This window comes from Dysidea avara, chromosome 10 (genome assembly GCF_963678975.1).
Source record: "Dysidea avara chromosome 10, odDysAvar1.4, whole genome shotgun sequence".
NCBI lineage: Eukaryota > Metazoa > Porifera > Demospongiae > Dictyoceratida > Dysideidae > Dysidea > Dysidea avara.
In genome coordinates, this window is record NC_089281.1 from 27,463,129 (window position 1) to 27,485,381 (window position 22,253).

General features: G+C 38.1%; 1 protein-coding gene and 2 long non-coding RNA genes across 12 annotated transcripts; 2 read left to right on the forward strand and 1 right to left on the reverse strand.

The window, feature by feature from the left end:
- The first annotated feature begins 459 nt into the window (after window positions 1-459).
- Window positions 460-7,462, forward strand: LOC136236193 (uncharacterized). Of its 5 annotated transcripts, none has more exons than XR_010692030.1 (5): window positions 460-573; window positions 2,686-2,785; window positions 4,242-4,400; window positions 4,449-5,942; window positions 5,996-7,462. It is a non-coding gene; the product is annotated as an uncharacterized lncRNA (long non-coding RNA). The 5 variants fall into 5 exon arrangements; XR_010692029.1 differs by lacking the exon at window positions 460-573 and having other exon boundaries at window positions 717-2,785; window positions 4,449-4,481; window positions 4,531-5,942; XR_010692032.1 differs by lacking the exon at window positions 460-573 and having other exon boundaries at window positions 717-2,785; window positions 4,242-4,380; window positions 4,436-4,481; window positions 4,531-5,942.
- LOC136236191 (LIM domain-binding protein 2-like) lies at window positions 6,113-10,592 on the reverse strand. 6 transcript variants are annotated; one of them, XM_066026311.1, is made up of 10 exons: window positions 10,458-10,592; window positions 8,701-9,003; window positions 8,129-8,207; window positions 7,956-8,076; window positions 7,614-7,786; window positions 7,370-7,492; window positions 7,185-7,274; window positions 6,885-7,065; window positions 6,646-6,828; window positions 6,113-6,473 (listed from the first exon to the last, which is right to left on the reverse strand). In XM_066026311.1, the coding sequence occupies exons 2-10, from the start codon at window positions 8,985-8,987 to the stop codon at window positions 6,202-6,204; spliced, it is 1,509 nt and encodes a 502-aa protein (XP_065882383.1). In that variant the 5' UTR covers window positions 8,988-9,003; window positions 10,458-10,592; the 3' UTR covers window positions 6,113-6,201. The 6 variants fall into 6 exon arrangements, with proteins under 6 accessions (XP_065882383.1, XP_065882382.1, XP_065882379.1 ...); XM_066026310.1 differs by having other exon boundaries at window positions 9,877-10,592; XM_066026307.1 differs by having other exon boundaries at window positions 9,814-10,592.
- LOC136236194 (uncharacterized) lies at window positions 10,122-17,427 on the forward strand. The gene is made up of 3 exons (XR_010692033.1): window positions 10,122-10,435; window positions 10,511-10,688; window positions 17,017-17,427. It is a non-coding gene; the product is annotated as an uncharacterized lncRNA (long non-coding RNA).
- The last annotated feature ends 4,826 nt before the right edge of the window (window positions 17,428-22,253 follow it).

A 22,253-nucleotide genomic window follows, 5' to 3' on the forward strand; every position in this document is an offset into this window, starting at 1 on the left:
AGTGATGGGTGACACACTATAGTTATGCATACGCAACTTTCAGGAGATAGCTACACAATGCTGTAGGCGTATGCAAGCCAGATGAACCAGATAAAGGAAGACAGCCAAGCCACTAGAGCCTAGTAGCTACGCCAGGTGAAGGCAAAAAAGATTAAGCACGTATTGAATTGCCTGACACCAACACAAAGAAAGTTCGCCATGCCAGCTGCACAAGACAAAATTGTTTACTTGTATTTTATATGTAACTGTAAGCTTATTGTAAAGAGCGTGGCATATGTCAGTTTAATGTTTTCTTGTATTGCTTATTTACGTGAATGAATCCACTGGCAGCTGGCATGGAGACTTGAGATGTTACAAACATAAAAACTTACTTGTAATCTTCTTGTTTACACAAGTGGCTTCTGGCTCTCCTGCACGGGCATCACTAATCTTCTTCGCGCGCAATATGTAAGTAATTAAGCAAGGGTGTGGTACTGGGCGTTATATAGAATTACACGTATGGTCAAGTCATCAGCACAAACAGGAGCGACGATTATACGTTTGTGCCTTCATTCACAGGCGAATCTATCCCCGGTTAGTTCATGTCTCTAGGCTTCGTAGTTTTCTCAAACATTAATTATTAATTATTTATTTATTTATGACGTAATTTTAACCGCGTTTCGTATTATTCTTAGTACTTGGTTGTATAATTATCAATTTTTCCAAAGATGGGTAACACAAAAGGCAATACTGCCTGTACAAGGTGATCCCCAACACAGAACATACATTCACATGTACAATTACACACAAACAAATACAAAAGGAACATGAACTACTTATTAATTACAAAATCAATAAACCTAATTACAAAAAAAGATAGTGTTTTAACCTAGTCTTAAAACTGCCAGCAGTCCTTTGAGATAAAATTTCAAAAGGAATTGAATTCCAAAGAAAAGGTGTAGTCACAAAAAATGAGTGCCGAAATGCGTTGATAGTTGACGACGCAAGATTTAATGTCAAAGCATGTGACCTCGTAGCCAATGTGTTAAAATGAAAATACCTTGAGAAATTGATGGCAGTTCTTTTATGATAAATGGAGTAGAGGGTCCAGATAGATATATAGCTTCGACGTGTTTTAAGTGAAGGCCATCCCAGTTCACTGATGCAAACCGACGACGACTTAGACCATTTTTGAGCAGCTGCATCCCAAAAGCTTTTAATCCAGCGTGCAGCTCTATTTTGCACCGATTCCAACAAACTAATATCCTGTGCTGTGTACGGCGCCCACACTACGCAAGCATATTCAAGGTAGGGTCTAACCAGTGCTTTGTAAGCACTAACTTTAGCTGCTTGGGTACAACCAAACATAGCACGGCGTATACGGTTCAGGCACTTAGTAGCTTTACTGACTACATATCGACAATGATCATTCCACCTAAGTTTTGAGCTGATTACAATGCCAAGATATTTAACTTTCTGTGACCATGGAATTGGATGAGATCCAATAAAGTACTCAAAGTTGATTGGATGGCGTTTATTAGTGATGTTAACTGCTTCACACTTCTTTGGATTTAATTTAGGATGCCACTTCAAAGACCAATTATAGACACTTGACAAATCCTCCTGTAACTTTAAACAATCATCATAACACGACACCCGAGAATAGAGTGAAATATCATCAGCAAAAGATTTAATTGACGAATGCTTGACAACGTGTCTAATGTCATCAATATATAAGATGAAGAACAGAGGACCCAAAATGGAGCCCTGAGGAACTCCGGACGCCACAGAGAGCCACTCTGAAAACTGACCATTTACAACAACCCTCTGAGAACGTGTGGTAAGAAAACAGTTAACCCAACCAAGCAATTCACCAGATATACCCAGGGCCTGCAGTTTTAACAAAAGCCGATGGTGAGGCACACTATCAAATGCCTTTGCAAAATCCAAGAATAAGCAGTGGCAACAATCATGGCATTCTAAGGCTCCAGCCCAATCATGTACAGCCTCATGTGTTACATATATGGCTAGCATAATAGGACAGGTACTACTACACCGAGCAACATGCACGTAGTTTGCACCTTTGTGGTAACCATGATATTGGTATGCACAATACTACAGTGGTCTCAGTGCAGTGCTGCTAGTATATATACTTGCAGCATGGTGTAAGGCTTATGTACTTTTAAAGTGATATCACTATTCATGCAGCATTGCTGTAGGGCATGAATGGTACTGATGTTTTATGCTTGGTTCGCAATATGAATTTTAGTTAATGTGAAAGTGGTCCTCCACTTAGGGCAGGTACCAATGCTAGTGGCTGACATGGCACATGCTGGTATGCCATAGAGACAATGATTAGTACATGGGTAAGTCAGTGAACAGTGTACACTTTTTGTGTGCAACTTAACAGTGGAATTTACTTTTTGTATTGCGCATGGAAATGGTTCCCTGAAGCCTGTGTCTATTGTTTCATAATTATAAGTAATTCCACAACAACTGTTTTACTGGTTTATATAAATAGTTGCTACCATCTTATTTCTCTTATAAAATTACCATGGCAATGATGGTGCTTAAACATACCCTTAGCAACATTTGGTATGGATGAATAGTGGGAAAATGCTAACACCTTATACAAATTGTGAGAATATAGTTTATCTTACAATTAAGATGTGGAAAGTATGATACGCGGTTTCTGTTTTCATACAGATGTTGTGCAAATGTTTAGAATTGAAAGTACTACACTGCTGTTGAAGAGAAGAGTGGTAGTGTATGCTCCAGATGTAGCTACTGTGCTGAAGGTAACCAGGTAGGTTTTACCAGATATAACTTTGTATCATATATCAACTCTTGGCAAATAGTCAATACCAAGACTGAATTAGGAATTAAATGTCCACTAGCTATATGGTGTATCTGCAGGTGTAGGTGACCTCCCTTGTTTCCAGTGTTACTTTTTAAATGTAACTCGTTACATATTACATTTTATTTACAACTAAACTATTTAGTTACAGTTACATATTACCCATATAATAAAGTAACTATCATATTATATTACTTTGTGTCCACAACCTTAAGCTGTCACGTGTGAACTACCACTTTATCACGTGACATAATTGCGTTGTTGGGCAATGTGTAAATCTTGGTTATAAGCAAGAAGCTGGTGAATAAGCTTCATTCAGTAGGCTTCGTTACTTCATAGTGGCTAAGCATTACTCAGTGGATTACTAACGAGATTAGTAACTTCGTTGCTTAAAGTAATAATATTATGTAATATTAGACTCGTTACAGTAATTACTTAGTTTGCAAGTAAAGTAACGAGTTATATTATCTGTTTTTACAGCATATTTCGTTATATTACTTCGTTACCACAAAAGTAATAATTATTATGTAATGTGTTACTTACCCCCAACACTGCTTGTTTCTCTATTTTTTATTACTATGATCCCTAATCAAACTAAAAATTCATAATTTTTCCTTGTACTTGTTTGTTTACTTTTTTGTAACATAATTGTGACTGGTGAACTAGCGCATACCGCATCAAAAGAAAGAATGGTGCCATACTTAATGTTTTTGTCTGAACGCATACCCCAACTGTCAAATTAACTGAAAAGGTGAAGTAGCCATTATGCTTTGCTTTCAGCTATGTTCAGTCTACTAACAGCATTACAAACACAAAGCATTACAAGAAGTGCCTCTGCAATCAATCCGGTCACTACACATAGGGAAGCCATCATTTGCTAGCTACCGCGAATCAACACCTTGTGCCTTCAGCAAGAAGAAATGGGACACAAAGGAGGACAATGGTAAGTTCATGATGCATACATTTTATATACTGTGCATGGTATGCCAAAAGGCACCTGTTGGGCTGAAGCGATGTCTAACAATGAAAGAATCAAGCCCGTAGCCTTAGCCGTTATTTGTCTGAAGGCATCAGTTAGTTAGGTAGCCATTAGTAGAAAATTTTGTTAAATACTTTTTTTTAAATTCTATAGCAACTTATCGGAAGCGTTTTTGGTTGCTCTAAAGACACTTTTGGGCTTTATTCTATGCTGCCAAGATGCCATGAATGTATGGTTTCTGATTAATACTTGTTTGTGAGAAAGTGCCCCTAATACGCAGTTACTACCATACTGTATGATAATGGAAGTATTATGAATTTCCTAATACTGAAGGTGTCTACCAACAATAAGGTCTTTTAAATGTAATGTATATACTTTTATGGTGACCCTTTAAGAGTTGTCCTTATGATGTATTCTGTTATGTAGGAGTCTGCCATTGTTTGTATGGCACTGACAGAATTGGAACATATATGGAATTAGTTGATACTGAAATGGCAGATCTTACCAGCCATGGAACATATGTGGCTGGCTTTACTGATGCTAGTATAGAGGCCAGGACGGAACTGTAGGACTTGTTTATTAATGGTAACTTTAATAAAGTCGTACTGATATGTTTTTAGTGGTTTCTGTCAGCTAGTGCAATTACTGTTGCTCCCCATGCTAAAGGTATGTATGTTCAAAGCTGTAGTGATCTTTTTGTGAACTAATCAAACAGATCAATTTCCATGGAAGTACAACACATGAAGGAGAGTTTATATTGTAGAAATACTATAATTTAGTGATCACATCTCATGGTAGTGACATAATAGATGAGCTATATAGAAGCCAGTTATGAAGTGAAATTAGTTTTGGTGTGTTTGTATGTGTGTGGGTGTGCAGGCGTGCGCGTGCGGGAAGTGGAATATGCTAACATGTGGTTATGTGTATTCATAGTGAAAGTACGTAGGTACTATTATTTTGAAGTTATTTGTTTGTCATAAACACACAATGGGTTGACCGCTTACTCCTACACTGCTGACTCAGCCAGTGTAAACACGGTGTAGAGTGTGAAAAGATGTATGGGCTGACAGTCACAGGTAGAAAAACCACACCATTGAAAAATGTGTTACTTTTGTATTGAAAATAATAAGAATCATAATTTATTATGTTGTTCCTTGCAGCACAGTCCGTTTATTATCATACAGTATAATCATGGAGTCTCACAAAAAATTGACCAAAAACCTCACAATACCTTCATGGTGTCTTTGCAGTATTGGTTAGGTATAGAAAACCAAGTCCAAAAATGCCTTCACTATGACCCAAAACAGGATTCCATGAAATTAAAAAAATTATTCAGTGCAATTCTCTGCTGAATAAGTGACTGACTGACTTACCATTGCCTTAAGGAAAGCATAACTCAATAATGGTTAAGGCTATACAGACTTGAATTTTCACTGTTAGATGTTGCTTCAACCAACTTTTGGCATACTGCAGTATTTATAATGCATGCATTATGGACTTAGCTTTGTCTCCCATTTACTTTTGCTGAGCTGTTGATTAGCGGTAGCGTGTGGTGGCTTCCCTACATTTGTAATGGAAATCATCCGTATTTTCCATAGTGACTGGATTGATTGCAGAGGCACTTCTCATATACTGCCCTTCTCATATACTGCCCTTCATTTGTGATACTGTGTAATGGGGTATAGCTGAAAATGAAATGTAATGGCCACTTCATGTAACTAATAGTTGGGGAGCATTTTCAGACGAAAACATAAAGTTTGGCACCATTCTTGTTTTTGGTGTGCTATGTGCAGGTTTACCAGTCATAATTATGTTAAGGAAACCAACTGTCATAGAAAATTTACAATTTTAAGGGATTATAAGTAGTGACACAAGGGAGGGTCACCTATACACACAAAGATATACTAGTGGACATTTAATTATCATGGGTATAGACTGAATTAGGGATTTAATGTCAACTGTAGTATATCGTCAGGTGTAGGCAACCTCCCTTGCTTCACTACATTCATATCGATGATCCTAATTTTTCTGTATGCTTGTGTTAGAGTCCTTTTGGCAAGCTGCACAAAAACACAGCAATGCATTTGATGGAATGCGTTGAATGAATGATCAGCAAGTGATATAAAAGTAAGACTATATTGTTGTATATATCATACTGATTGTAGTGCATTATTGTTAAGGCATTGTTGATAAAGACACGAGAGTTGATCACCAATGTATGAAAGATAAGTGATGAAGCTGATGGCAGTGTCATTACTTAAAGAGAAAAAGCTCAACCCAGCATTGGTTTATGTGGCTTCTGTTGACAGTTGTAACCATGATACATTCTGTGCTTTAAGAATAAGTGTGTATTACATTTTGCATAGAAATGTGAGCATAAAAACACCTATGTAGGAATGGGTGGAAATTTTCTGTTGTCTGACTTGACAGTATCACTATTGAAACATTTAACAGAATTAGTTGATGTTGTGCTAGTGGATTGCTTCCCTAACGCTACACTGGTAGTCCATGAACTAGAAGTCTTGCTAGAAGTTCTACTTGATGATGAGGTTCCCTTCTTTTGTTCACTTCTTGCTGGAGATTCGGCAAAAGTGTTCTTTACACATGTAATCTTTCTTTCTTGATTGTCAGAAATATCCTGTAGTAGTCGTCCATCGCCTGTGGATGGAACACATTGTGCTGGTAATACTCACTGAATGGAATTAGAAAGATAAATCTTTTTACTTTAATTTTCTATAGCAACACAAATATTCAGCTTGGTTTACAACTACATGCTCTATGCTACTATTGTGTCAATTATAAAGTGATTTGTAACAAGACAAACCCTTACGTAAGGTGAGGGCTTCTCCTACAATGTACATAAGAATTGGAGGTGGTCGCCTTTGCTTCTTGTCTTTTGGACCATTTGACCTGTGCTTCTTCGGTTTGTCATTACTATGGCTACTTGAACGGTGTCTGCCTTTAGGTTGGTTTTTTGGAGGAACAAAGTCAACTGATGAATGATGAGGTAGAGCTAAAGAATAACAAATAAACTTTTGTGCTCAACAAACAGCTCCTATATGTACTCACAAGAAGCTCTGTTATACATGTTGTTATATGTTGTGTATGTTCCACTGTATCCAGTACTGTATGGGTCAGGCAGCCAGTTGGAGTTGGCTACAGGGGCTACCAGTGATGTTGGTGACATCTTACTTGACATCGGTGACAGCAGTACATCATCCAAACTATCCACTTTGTACATACCATGCTTCTGTGGAAATCAATGAAGTGAATAATAGTGGTAGCTATTGATATAAAAGGATGCTTTCAGTACATCAGTGTAAAGCATTTACTGGTGGAATACTGTAACATACATGTTGTCACAGGTACCTTAAAATAAGAGCATGTTGCTCCAGGCAAACCATGCGTTGAAATGTTCTCCGACAGTTTTTTGATGTCATCTGGAACCCTCTGATCATCCTATAGTACAATGAATTCTTTATACAGCTTTAGGTGTAGTATGCATTCAATCACAATTGTAGGGCACCATTAATTTGTGTACATGTGCACCTTACTTCTGTAAATATGCCACTCCGTTGGACAAACTCATTGTACTTGTGCATCTTGAAATACCATAATGTTATCTTTAAGTTATGATCAAGTTTCATATCCACCAGTAAACGTCCCTCAGAAATGACCTAATGTGTGAATGGCCATAAACATTGGTATTGCATGATCATGTGTCTATATCCATACGAGAAGTATTTAAATAACATCCCAGTATACATAGTATCAGTGCTATAGTACGTGTCTACATACCTTTACTGGGTGAGGCTTAGTGTAGTCAACAATGCAAGTGGCACCACTGTAGTTCATTCTAAACAGCTCTTGAAAGTTGTTCATTTGACCTTCTCCCAACATGTACTGTAAGTTAGATACTCCATCTTCTGAGAAAGTGTGAAAGTATCCTGGTAGGTTATCACGATTTAGAACTACAAAGAACAAAATAGTTGGTAAACCCTATATACATGCCATCAAGAGTAAATAATTCTCCATTATTTACTCTTGGTGCCATTAATATCAGTTCTCTAAACCAATCTTTTGATGATAAGTGACCACAACCACATCAATACTGCTAAATGGTCATGTCATTTGACTTACCGTATCTTTGTTTTTCACTGCACCCGTCAATTTCTACAGAGAGCAATGCATTGTCATCAAAAAAATCATGGACAAAGTTTTCCCATATTTCTTTAGAAGCATCAAAATCCTTTCCTGCCACCTACATAAAACATGAGTGTACTATGTACACTATTGTGTGTAAGAATTGTTACCTGTTGTAAGCAACTACTAAGCTGACTGATCAGTTTACCAATATTCCCCTCTGGAGTTGGAACATAGTTCACAAAAGGACTACAGAAATTCGGAAAGTACAATATATATTGCAGACAGCCTGTACAATTGTGCCACAGAATAAATTGCTTGGCTATTGTATGAGATATTTGTACATAACTGAAGAAATGCTTACCAGTCAGTCATGCATTGTAACTTAGATGCACAGTTCACGCTATACTATGATGTAGTCCTAATACTAGAAATGTATCATGTACTAGCAACAAGTAAGGGTATGTATTTTTGTGTTACCAATTTTAGTCTGAACATATTTGTGGTTTGTGAAAGTACAACATGTACACATGTTTCACACATGCAAAGCCTGAACTCTTTGTGGTTTATCACATGGAGCTAGTGAATACTGTACAGAGTATCTAGAAGCTACAAGCCTTTGTGATACCACAAGTTGTTAAAATACATAATTGTATAATAGCTAATTGGAACAGCAAAGATTGCTTATAGAAAATAAAAGATACAATTTCATATATATCTTGAGCTAAAACTATATAAGTACCTGGTAGTTGGGTGATAAGGCATGTTGTAATAGTCACCAATCAAAGACTGACAACCATCCATTGGTGGTTGGTTATAAAATGTATCTGGAGGAAAATTGTCACAGGATGTACTGCTAAAACCATTGCGCATGGAACCCGCAGAGCCAGATGGAGTACATGGAGATGATAACTGTAGCGGTGATGAAGATTGTGGGGCAGACTGATAACAACCAGCTGAATTAACTGGCGAACTATTCAATGGCTGGGTAGGCAGCCACTGTGGTACATCGGATAGCTGTGTGTACATGTTAACCTCCAAATCCCTAAACAGAATATCAACACAGATCATATAGCTATAGGATAACTACTATACTTACAGCAGGTTAGCTACATGATCAGTATAGCTGTAATATAACTGAGGCTGCACATTTTTTGGAAAATAAAAAATAAATTAAAATAACTTTGCCCGGTTGCCAGCTAACTGTATAGCTATGTCTGTTTGTATGCATGCATACTGCTTGGCTGCTGGAAACATGTAAGGCATGCATGCAAGCATATCTTGAGCTTTGCTCTAGATCTACAGCGATATAAACTTAAATCGCCATGATCAGTCAAGCAAACAATCAATTGTAAGCTATGCCGGCAATCCGCTTCAGACTCAGTGATTAGTAGCACTATACTATACTTTCTGCCACACTGTTATTACCTGACGTGGTGAAGGTCACTGCTTTTGTGCGGGTGCTTTCATTACTTTCTTGTATACTGTAGTGCATGACAGTTAATAAACATGCCGGTAGCGACGGTTACTGCAAAAAAAAGTAGTTATAGCAAGCTCAGTACCGTAGTACATACATAACATTGTGGCAAAATTATAACTGCCTTCACCACTTCGTTTTTTACTGTAGTGTGCATGGTGGTAGCTACGTCACTGGCATATCACAGCCGGGTGTTTAAGACTGCGAGCCTCGAGGCTAGCTACCACGTGACGTGTTGAAGTATCTACCTTCTACTGCAGTAACGACGGCACCCGCTAACAAACCAAGCCTGTGACCAACTATCAATCGTTACCAAAACTGGCCCTGAACTCAATAAATACAATATTAGTACCGCTAGCTATTAAATAGGTAACTTACACGAGTTTGTTGTTAATTTTACTGTGCTGTAGTTTATTGTCCCGCGCGCTTATATAGTCTCACCTCAGAACGATCGTTAAATTGGTTTACTCAAAAAACAAAATACTAAACAACTAACAAAAATAACAACAAAAATTACCAGAAGCCACAGAACACCGAACCCATACAATGTACACGTAACAATAGACTAAAACAATTGTAGCTATGACAACAACAACAAAAAAAAACATTACAAAGCTAGTTGAGGCAAGCCCTAATGGACTAGTTTGGCAGCGCCCGCCCCTTTTGCAATGCAAAGGGGCGGGCGCTATGGGCAAGCAGTCCTAGCTTCACAACAATCCAAGGGAATCCTACGGTCACAATTAAAGCAACGTGGAAAGCGAGGAAAGAGAGCGCGAAAGACTGAAAGAGGTGTGAAAGCTCTAATGGCACTTCCTTCCACCCTCAGTCTCACGCCCCGGAGGCCTCACTGACCGTCAGACGTCTCTAGCTCGAGCGGCTCTAGCTAGTGCGAAAGATTGTCACGGGAGGCCGGGCCAACTCGCGAGGAGTGCGACACCTTCGAAATCTGTACGTGACTCCGAGAGAACTTAAACCATCATGAAAGTGTACAAAACAAACAGTATGTGAATCCTCTGACAAACTTGGGCGATGTGAATGTGACCACATCATAGTAATCTGAACTCTACTCTTTTAGAGACTCAAAGCGAAGACAGGTGAAACAGCTCCGAGGGACAGCTCCATCAGTGTATAACCGCAGTGCTATTATGGAGGTATCTGCGTGGGCGAAACACTAGAGAAGAACTCGAAAGGATTTCCATGGTGCATCCGATCGTTATCCATAACGAAGTTGGCTGCCAGTTTAAGGCTACTCGGTAAGTTTTAAAAATAGTTTTGCGCATGTCATGAGCAGTCAGTTGTAGTGGGTAAGTGCTGTAATCAGTGCAGGCCACTGTAAAGCTTTAATAATAATAATAATGCACCAATCATTTGTAACCCAATTTTCCCCCAGTATAGTGGAGCTTTTGACTCCCAGCTTTGAAAGTTGATAAATGAGTCACAGTACAGCAAGCAGGCCAAAGCCCATATGTGAGGTGAATCACTAGTAAATTGCGGTGGGGGATCAGTAGGGGATTAAACTGGCTACGTATGCCCCAGTAGTGGAGCTTTTGCTGTTGCAAGTTGTCCCACATAGCCCATACTTGGGGGGGGGGGGGGGGGGGGGCATTGCCTTGCTCGCACTATATGAAAAATCAGCACCCAAAGCCAGACAACTCTTTTCGTGCTATATTTTCTTCATATAGCACTCGCAGCAATGCTATCAACTAATATAGCTACACAATATACAATGACGGATTCAGTGTGGGGCAAATCTCCCCTCTTCTGCCATGTCCTTCTAGCTATACCACTTTGATAGTTTATTGCTCAAGGAATATTTATAGTTTGAAAAGCAAACATCTCATCCATCTTAACTGCAAATTCACTTGAATCCGAACTTAAACTGTCACCCAGCACCTTCATGATAGTAAGTGCCTCCAAAAATAATTATCATTTGGCATGTATATTAAGCCAAGCCATAAGACTTCACAACCTTCTGCAATGGCCTGAATCGTAAAATTCAACACTATACTGAGAGGTGATCAATTGTTTGCTGCTATGTGTATACATCAACTAGTAGGCATTCCAGACTAATTTTTAAATTTTGAACTTTTTAGCTATATGCTCAATAGATAGAGTATTGATTACCAATCTCAGAAATATATAGTTTGTTGGGTTGGCATTAGCTACTTTGGCTTGCTTGAAAAAAGGCACACATATTTTCTCCCATACATTTTAAAGGAAAAAATGGCACAATTTAACTAGGAAGCAACCTGGACTGCCTTGAAACTGCAGTTGCTTCTAGCTGCAGGTTTGTACACATAATGAGAGTAACTTCAGGTCTTATTGGATCTCAGTGATCTCTGTATACTTTGTGGTGAACAAATGTGCTGTGTATACCAATAGCAAGTGGCTATCTCAAGTAAAAACTGAGATTAAGTTAGGCCACTTCAACTAAATTTTATGTTTCTTGGGCAAAATTCAGCCAAATAAAGGTCGGTAAAATAAAAATAGGCTATTTTGCTAGCTGAAGAGTGATATTGTGAGTCAAACGGTGGCTAAGCTACATTACAGTTGCTGTATCACTTGTGAGTAGGCAGCTATATGTTGAGATATTTAGTGTTACTTACTTTTTGAGAGCTTAAAGATAAATTTGCAACTCCTTTGTGGCGTTATCACTTTTGCAAGGTGATCACGTGATTAACATAATTATTTTATGCTGAAAAACATAGGGTCGGTCGGGCCCGAGAAACAAAAGATTTAGTTGAAGTGGCCTTAGCAAGGTAAACAACTAATGTGGAAGTGTCACAATGATGCAACAATACCTAAGGTGGAGTTGTGGTTTCAATTATGGCGTTGTCATGCCAACTTTGAAGTGCATGGTTTATACTTTTCAGTTGGTGGCTCAATCATCAGAAAATTGTTGCATAGCTAAAAATCGCTAACCTGAGTAGTTTCAAAGTAGTCTGCATACATTACAAGGCTTTAAAAGATAACAAAATGACACAAAACTTACTTAGACGTATAGATTTCCGTGATGATCAGCGTGTGGACAAACCCCATAGCAATTTTCATCCTCATTGGAGCTTGGATGATAGAGCAATCCCAAGTTAAACGCACATTGTTATTTTGTGCCAGGGTTCTATTTGGGAATATACGGAGAATATTTTAAAATTAAAATCTCGGATACTGGAATGCCTACAACTAGCAATAACTGATTGTAGGTAGCAATACTAGCTGCTTCCCCTTTTTAATGGTATGGATTTGAACTTGTTTGTGCCCCTCCCCTTGTCAGTTCTTGGATCTCTGCCCCTGACATAGGCCGGGCCAGTCGGGGGCATGGGCAAGGAAAATACTAAGATTATAATACAAAACAGTCAGGATCAACAGACCATGCAGTCTTTTAATGGCAGGAACTATATTAAAAGACTGCATGGTCTGTTGATCCTGACTGTTTTGTATTAATTCCTTGGTTTTTGTAGTTTACATTATTTTCTTTGCCATTTCCCCAACTGACCCAGCCTATACTGTGAGTTCCTACCAAAGAAGATCCTCTGAGATGCAGAGATCAATGCTCTGGCCATTCCATATAATGGTAGATCTTGTTGTAGAAAACACCATTAATTGAGGTTGATAGTGACCCAGTACACTGACTTCCACAGTTGCTGGTGTAGTTGATGTTTAGACAATCAAATTCAGCAAGCTGTAAATATTCTGTTGTTTTCAATAGCGTGCAGATTCAATGTGTTGTCTTGAGTCAAGAGGGCAGGTTATCTCTGCTACCCATCAATGAAGAAAGGGAATTATAGATAGCAATAGTGGGTTGATAAGGTATGACCAGCACAGTCAATGGTGTGGTTTCTCTTTTCGTGATCTGAAACCTGATATTTGATTTGAAAATTCACGTGATTATTACTGGGTTCTGAAGGGTGATAATTCATGATTAACAGTAGTTTTGTGTCACTGTGAGCTTGTATTGTTTATGATAATATTTTATGTTAGTTTTAATTAGTTCTAGTGTGGGCAGAAATTGCTTGTGATTTATTGATTTTTAACTGCTAGCTGAAGGGCATACATGATTTTCTAAAGTGTCATATATGTACCCCCGGAAACTCGTAAAGCAAAGCTAGGGCTTGTTTTACAGTCCATTGTTGATAGCAGGTAGTGGGCATGGTGTGGAAGTATGGGGTTTGAGGTCTCTAAAAACATGTTTCAAAAATGTATCTATAAGGGGTATGACACTTCTAGCAATCACATACACCCTTCAGCTACAATATGTACAAGTTGAGCTGGATCCTGAAAAACAATTAAACTTAAAGAGCGGATGTTTTTCTCAAGAGAATTAACAATTCAGCCAACCAGATGATCAAAGGTGACAATAAAAGTGTTGACAACAGACATGTGTGGTTTTGCTCTTAGAGGGTTGAATAGACACTTGCTTCCCCATGGGAAATGTATTCTGTGAATGCTATCCCACTAGGACCTGTGAAAAGACTCAAAGCAGGGGCGGATCCAGAGTTTGGAAAGAGGGGGTGCACATTGCTAAAAGTTAAAGAGCAAAAAAAAAGATCACAGTAATAATGGCTGTCCTTTACCAAATGTATAAAGATCCTTATTCATAGCTTCATAGTTAAGCTACACTGCCTCATGAACACTGTGACTGCTTTATTAAAGTGATTGACTGCTCTATTAGAGTATCTCAATCTTGTATGCAAATTTTTTGAAAGGGATGAAGGAAGGAGGGGGTAGCTACAGGAAGATTTCTTATATTGCTACATTTTAGCTATTCCCTTGTTTCATTACTTTTTTCTGTGACCGCTAATCCAACTTAAAATTCTTAATTTTTCCTTCTACTTTACTTTTTTTCTAACATAAGTGTGACTAATGAACCTGTGCATACTGCATCAAAAGAAAGAATGGCATCAACATGACATGAAATTAATCTTGCATTTGAACAAGCGCCCAAACCATCAATTACTAAAACGTGGAATGCTTCTTTTTCAGCCATGTTTTTCCCATTACAAAGCATTAATTACACTGTTAAAACTGATGTACTATTGTAGCACTTAAAAGTGCTTTATTTTGACTGCTCTGGTCAAAAATAGTACTTCTAGCTACCATTGCAGTTTTTAGCTTTAACAGTGTACACACAAAGAACAGCACGAGAAGTATCTCTACAATCAATCCAGTCACTATGGAAAATACGGGCAATAAGCATCATAGCCAACTACAGGGAAACTATATTGCGCTACTGCGAATCAACACTTTAACGTTGTCAGCTAAAACTAGACTTGAGAACTGGGACACGAAGGAGGACAAAGGTAAGTCCATGATTAGTGCATTGTACGTACTCCAGTATGCCAAAAGGCACTTGTCAGGCTGAAGTGATGTATAGCAGTGATAAAATTGCGCCCGTAGCCTTTGCCATTATCGAGATACGGAATCAAGCAGGCAGTTAGTCAATAGAAAGTTCTGCTAAATGCAAAATTTTTGAAATTTTATAGCAACTTATCAGACGTGTTTTTGGTTGCTAGTCTGAAGACACATTTGAGCTTGATTGTACCTTACCAATACTGTCAAGACACCATGAAAATATTGTGAGGCTGGTTTTGGGATGATATTTTGGCCTGGAAAGCCCAAATCTTCATGATCCCTAATATAAAGTGCACTGTATGATATAAACACCTTATGGAGTTTTTGTGTACTTCTAAAATCCAGCAGCTAACTATAGCTGGAAAATTAATCACCAATGTATAAACACTGTGTGATTATTAATAGGTTTTTGTTTTGTAATAATGAATTATCAAATTAATAGTTATTGCAATTTCATAATTAGTAATATTTTGCAATCAGCTGCTGTGCACTGCTAAGGAGAAGTGCTATTCGAATAAACGTTGACCCAGGCCTGCCAACCCTCACGGAATTGCTCACGATTTCACTAATAAGCCCAAGGCAGTAGCTCTAAACTTACAGGTTTTCAGGTTAGGTCTGTCAATTCTTACCGAGACTCTCGATTTCACTTTTAAGCTCAAGCCAGAGTCAAAACACTTGAAATCCTTCTATTCATTCCACCCAGATCTTGGGGATTTCCCAGGGTAAAATACTTGTGGTACAACAAATGTCAGGCAATAAATAGAGGTGAGATCACATGATCACAAAGGCAAGCATGGGGTGGCAGGGTGGGGTGGGCAAGGGTTAGACCTCAAAATGGAGGCAGACCACGATTGGAGTCCAGAGATGAGATTACAGGGCTGTGCTGGCTCCTTAGTGGTTGATATGTAGCAAAATCCACAGAAATAATGTCTGGCCAACATTATCAGGCTGTCCACCAGTAAACCACTGATTCTTGCCAAACCAGGTCCTTCACAAGGCCCAAAACCGCCATTCGAGCTCTACACACCCCCCAGAAGACGTCTGTTGAAACCAGCCTCGAGTAGTTTAAGTGGTACTGAGTGTCAAAACTACTAGTACTATAGTGTACCTATCCACTGGTGGTGTTAGTTTGATTTTGCCTGATGTGCGATTTGGATCAGTTTTGTAAAATCTGGTCACATATGATTTGAAATCTTTTTGTGATTTGAAACCTGATTTAGAACATTTTTTTATTTGAAACCTGGTTTGAAAGTTCATATGTGATTGCTGTAGCATGTGATTAGTGAGGTATTACTGGGTTCAAGGACATGCGTATACTAGTTTTGAGCGTACTGTTTAGTGATATATTTTTGCAATTAGTTTTCAGGTTTTGTTGGGCAAAAATCACTGTGCCTATCTTAAGCCTTACTATATCTCCACCTGGGATTAGGGGATTTTGACCTGAAACCTTGTCCCACTAGTGGGACATTTGACTATTCCAAATTTTTTGGTGTTCCACACTACATAAGAATCAACCTGTTATTGTATAGCCATGCTACGTGGGGATTTGAGAATTTGACTTGTCAAAGTCAAATCCCACCATTTTCCTCATTAATTTTAATAACACAGTAACACAATCCTGAAATTTGGCTCATTTGTAGAATTGCTTGACCCGCTAAAAATATTTCAAAGTCTTTTTGTTTAAATGCCTGGCACAATATTTACAGTCAGTCTACCGTATTTCTGTATTCTTTTAGTTACATGTTTCTGACTCCCTGTATTCATAGGCTTTAAGCCTCCTCACAGGTCCCTAATGGGATAGCATTCACAGAATAAAACTATTTGCTGGTGAGAAACCGATGTTTGAGTACAGGTTGCAATGGTGGATCCAGGATGGCTCCCTTTGTGGAGCAGCCATACTTCTTTTTTATTGAAATACTAAACCTTGTTAGTCCATAATCAATACTATCATTTACCTAAAGCAGAAGCCAAAGCAGCTGTCGAACTGTCACAGAGCACCTTTGTCATACTAAAGATCATGATCATAATTATATCTTTGCATATCAGTTCAGCAAAATAATAGCCGGAAGTCACACTGTTGTCTTGCCCAATGTAATTGTATACCACTCATATGACAACAGCTTTTTATTAAGAAATACTGAGTATAGCTACTAATGCTACCCAGCTTTGCATGTGAATGGATAACTGTGATGATTATTTCAGTATAAATGTGTCTTTGCATACCATATATAGGAGTGTGAATTGGAATAGGATTATGAGAAGGAACTCAAGACAGCTCTACAAACATTAGGGTGCTATAGACTAGTTTGCTCCTTAGCAAATCTTGCACCTCTGTGTTGCAACCTTCCAGCCTTGTGATGTCATGAAAAAGCCATGGTGACCAGGCAGAGGCTGTGTATTTAGAAATCTACCCACTGCATTGTTGAACTGATACATGTAAATTCATTTTTCCCTGAAGCAGTTGAATTAATTTATGGAACAACTTACCCCAACAAATTACTGAATCACCCTCTTTTACATAAGTGCACTATATGGTTTATGTACATCTTCTGTATGAAATTTCTACACAGTGATAGGAAAATTTATAAAATCAAGCTTGTTAAGGAAACTGAAATACAGAGATTACAGATATTGTAGCTGTCATTTTGCTCTATGATTGTGTTTGCAATTCACTTATTTATAGCTGCAGTATGCATGCACGGATTCCTACATTTACTGGGTGAATAGACTGTTACAAATAGGTACACTCAAATGTTCCTTTCACTGTTATACATGTGTGGGACACAACTTTCTGTAATGTGGTGGTTCTTACTGAATCATGTGTGACTGCCGGGGGCTGCAAAAACAGGGCACACAATTACACTAAATTTGCCTACTTTTTCAAACTTGTATGACTTTGCAGTGACAATGCCTGTTTTTATTTAATGTTTAAATCGCTTTAAATATAACCAGTTAAACTCAGTGCCCACATCCTAGTTTTTGCAGGCCCAGTAACATATTATAGCAGGCCTAGGTCTTGACTGTCTTATAAACACTTCCAACTTACTAGCAGCATCGTTAATTTTAAAAGGCTATAGTTTAAAGAAAACCATGCACACTTTACTCCCAAAATTGATTTTAGAAAAAAAAATCAGTCCAGCAAATAGACACTACCAAACCTAATGGACCTGTAAACCAGTAAAGCACAACAGAATGCATAAATATTCAGCACATGGCACCACACTATACATCTGGTGCTAGCTGGTAATGAAATGATGAAACAACACTGTTTACAACACACGCACACACCACACACACACACACTACATTCCACTCCCAAACAAATATATAGTTTAATGTATATTTACACATGTGATCATTTGTATGGTTTTCTGCAGCTGGTCGGCCATGTACATACTAGTCAATTATAAACTTGAATCAGTTAACTCCATATATGGCTAGATCTGTCTTAAATAATTTTTTGTATACACTTCCAGTGCTTGAGAGCCTCCACTGGGCCACACTGACACAAACACTGTGCTCAAGCTAAGCTTACAAAATTGTAATTCCAACCCACAATATTTTAATCAAGACCATACCACCTACATACACAGCCACCCGTACTCATCACTTTAAAGCTCTATCAGCCAGATTGCAAGCATACAAACTGTCATCATGATATTTCCCCTCGTCTATAGTACTCTGGAATGCTTTACCAACAGACATTGTTTTATCACCTGACATTGAAATTTTCAAAGACAGACTAAATCATCATTTTGCAATCACTACATAGGTCAACTGTAATTATTGCAATATGTACATGATACGCATGTTGAGCTTGTACATTATTGATAAATAATAAATAACAGTCATACACATAATCATAAAAATGCTTGCTACAAATTACAAGTCATAAAAAGATAAAGACACAGTATTGCATATATAGACAAATCTACTTTTCTTCCTTCTCCAGGTGGTTTGCAGACTCCTAAATATTTAGTTTGTCCCCCGTGGTCTTCCTGAATGGAAAGATCATCAGCAAAATCCTGAAGAATAATATATAGTAGTTTACACTGGCATGTGATCAGAGTTTGACTTTGACCTGCATGTGGTCTGTAACCTCTATAGCAATAAGCTAAATAGTCCCTTGTGACCAGCACATCCCATCTCTACAATCTTTCTTCCCTCATGTGTATGAACCACAGTCTAAAGCCACTACACTCCTGGATAAAGAGCTGTAGCAGCTATTTTAAGGAGGAATACTATGATACTACTATGTATGTGTGATACATCAGGCCCATTTACTGTGAAGGCTATAGTCTACTGCATTGTGTTATTTTGATTTTGTGTGTACAAAGTGGTCCGCTGACTTTTTCTTCAATTTCAGTAGCTTTTCCCTGGGAAACTATCATAATGTGTTAGATCTATCAGTTGCAGTCAGTTTGATTTACCATACACTTGTCCTATAGACAGCATGGTGCATGAACACTGTGATTCAAGTTTGGTGCACTTTGTGAGAAAAGCATCAAATTGGCACATAGATGCACTACTGATTGATTGGTCCCAAGGTCTCCATATTATGCAAGATTTACTATAATCTTAAGCAGGAGCAGCTCTAGGGATATTTGAAAGGAGTTTCCCATTGTCCCATTGGTTCTTCACTCTAAGGTGATGAGTTTTAATATTGCAAACACTGATTTAAACAACACAGAATAAAATGGCTCAGTAACTTCTTTACTAAAGAAATTGTATCTGCCAATCATGTACACATCATATACTATTTAGAGATAATTGGATGCAATTATTTTCCCAAGATGGAACAAGAGGTGCTGCAAGTGCAGCTTATACTGTTGTTAAAGGTTATCTGCATGTTTGTGACACATACCCCTTGTTATTTGCCTCTAAAAGTTAGTTAAGTTACTCCTGCATGGCAAAGGCTTCAAGTTCTGTGTGTAAAGCACTAAAAACGCTGTATAATTGATATTATTATTTTGTTTCAAGTACTTAGTTTGTAGTCATCCACAGATGGCCAGCCTATGTGAACGTTTTATTTCTTCAACATATAAAATGCGGCATCAGACAATTTGTTACAGTACAATAGTATGGTTTGTGTTTTCCCACCAAAAATCAAGTCTCACCTAGTTTCTCCTTCATAATGACGTTATACAGTATTGCTTATAGGATATAATCAAGTCCATATGTGCATGTGATAAAGCAACCTGAAGTGCATGCTTTCAATTAAGGAGTTTCTGTTTTTAAATTTAACTACATTGTCTTTAATTACAGTGGAACCTCACTTAGGTGGCCACCTCATTAATAATGCCACTTTGTTATAGTGACCAGTCCAGATTTATCTTTCAAACTGATAAGGCCAATACCACAGGACCAAACTGGTATGACTAATGCAATATTCCCCTGCCTGTGCTGAACAGATAGTCAAGGGTATCACTGCTGCGGCAAAAGTTGCTACTCACTCCTAAGTACCTAATTTAGCTGCCAAAAGCTGTCTATAGTAATATGATACTTCATGCTTTTACATTATGTCTCAAGTAGTGCTAGAATAATTGGTATATTCCTACATTTCACTGTGAGGAAACTCATTTGTATTTATACCAATGCAATTGTAAATTGTTATAACAACTATAGTCAGGTGTTGGTTTAATGAAAGCCTCGATAATAAGGCCACTTTGTTTTATACCCATATTAATGAGGTTTTCAGTAATAAGGCTACTTCACTAATAGGACCACTTATCGTGTGGCCTTATTAATAAGGTTTCACCGTACTTATTAACTGATGCATTCAGCCAAGCATGACTCAACTATATATAGGTTGGGAAATTTGAAAAACCATACTTGTCACAAACTAGCTACATACTTATAAAGAGAAGATGTTTTTTCAATAAAGAGTTCTTACAACAATATAATACACATCAATTTAACTAGCTATGCAAAATATATACATCATCTAGTGATAGCAGCTGGTCCGCAGCATATATAATTTAGTAGTTACATATCCTTTAAAACTGGTAGCCCAAATATATAAAAAATATCAGCAACTTCAACCAAGTACACACCTAGTCTTGTAAACCAGACCCTATTCCTCTGGAGGGTGTGTGTGTGTGTGTGTGTGTGTGTGTGTGCGTGCGTGTGTGTGTGTGTGTGTGTGTGTGTGTGTGTGTGTGTGTGTGTGTGTGTGTGTGCATGCGTGTGTGTGTGAAACCTTCACTATAGTCATGCAACCTCGGCCTTGCGTATCTGAACACATCATGATAGGTCATATATTATGGTCTTTACAGCTTCTGCCACATAATTATTATGAATTACAGCAGTGCCGGACACCTGTGGAGAATATTATCTAGAAAAGTACACGTTTTGTAAGTCCTCAGTCAATTTTGTGGGGTTTCAACTCTCCTGTATACACCACAGGTCACAATCCACTGATTCCTATTCTTAACCATGCACACCCAATAGAGAACCCTCATCTTCATCTTGAGAGATTAAAATCAAGCAAATTGAAGGCAACTTGTGATATATGATACTAATTGAGTCATACCCCATCACTTAGATGATCTCAGGAAGAGTGCACAAGAAGATGAAGAATGTATTGGCAAATCAGATTGCATGGATTTAATTGCCTGATGCTTGCAAGAAACACTGTAACATTCAAGAGTTCCTCACTACTACTTATGGCTGCAGACTGCTCATTCCTGCCAACTGAGTGGCTGCAACCTGTAATTCCATCACAGCTTCACATGAATAACATTGGAATTCCATTAGCGTGCCTATCTACTAGCCAGGAACAGACCATGACATTGACAGCATCCTAGATGAGAAAAAATTTGTTGATCCACCACAATATACCAATGGCTTGTTACCATCCACTCATGACCATCAGAAATTTAATTGAGGATCCAGAATGGACTTAAATGACTAATTGGTGTCCCTGAGTGACTGATTTTGCATATATGTATAGCTATAGTTTAGATTTACAAATGATTTTGTAATTTTGTATATAGCCTTTGCTTTGTATAGCTTTCGGCCCCCTTCTCAAATGCTTGTATAGGAAATAGGTTATGTAATCATATAGCTACGTACATCATGTGTGATTATGAATCTGATTGTGGCTTCCCATATGATCAATAGTTCACGAACATGTTCCTACAGTCTTTTCTCTCTTGTAAATTATGTAGTGACCCTTGAGCTGTCATCCTCACCTTGTTTTCTTGTCATATAGGACCCTGCCATTGTTGAATTGGAACATTGTGTTTCAATTACATGGAACTGGTTGATGCTGAAATGGTGGATCTGCATGGAACATCATATGCAGTTTGCTTTACTGACGGACAATGGCACTTTCAATCATATAGTGGTGTTGGTTTGTTTCAACATGTTTTCTATTACTGTTGCTCTCCTATGCTAATGGGTTTGTAGTGTTCTATAGTGATCTCATTTGGTAAACTGATCAAACGAAACAATTTCCATTAAAGTAC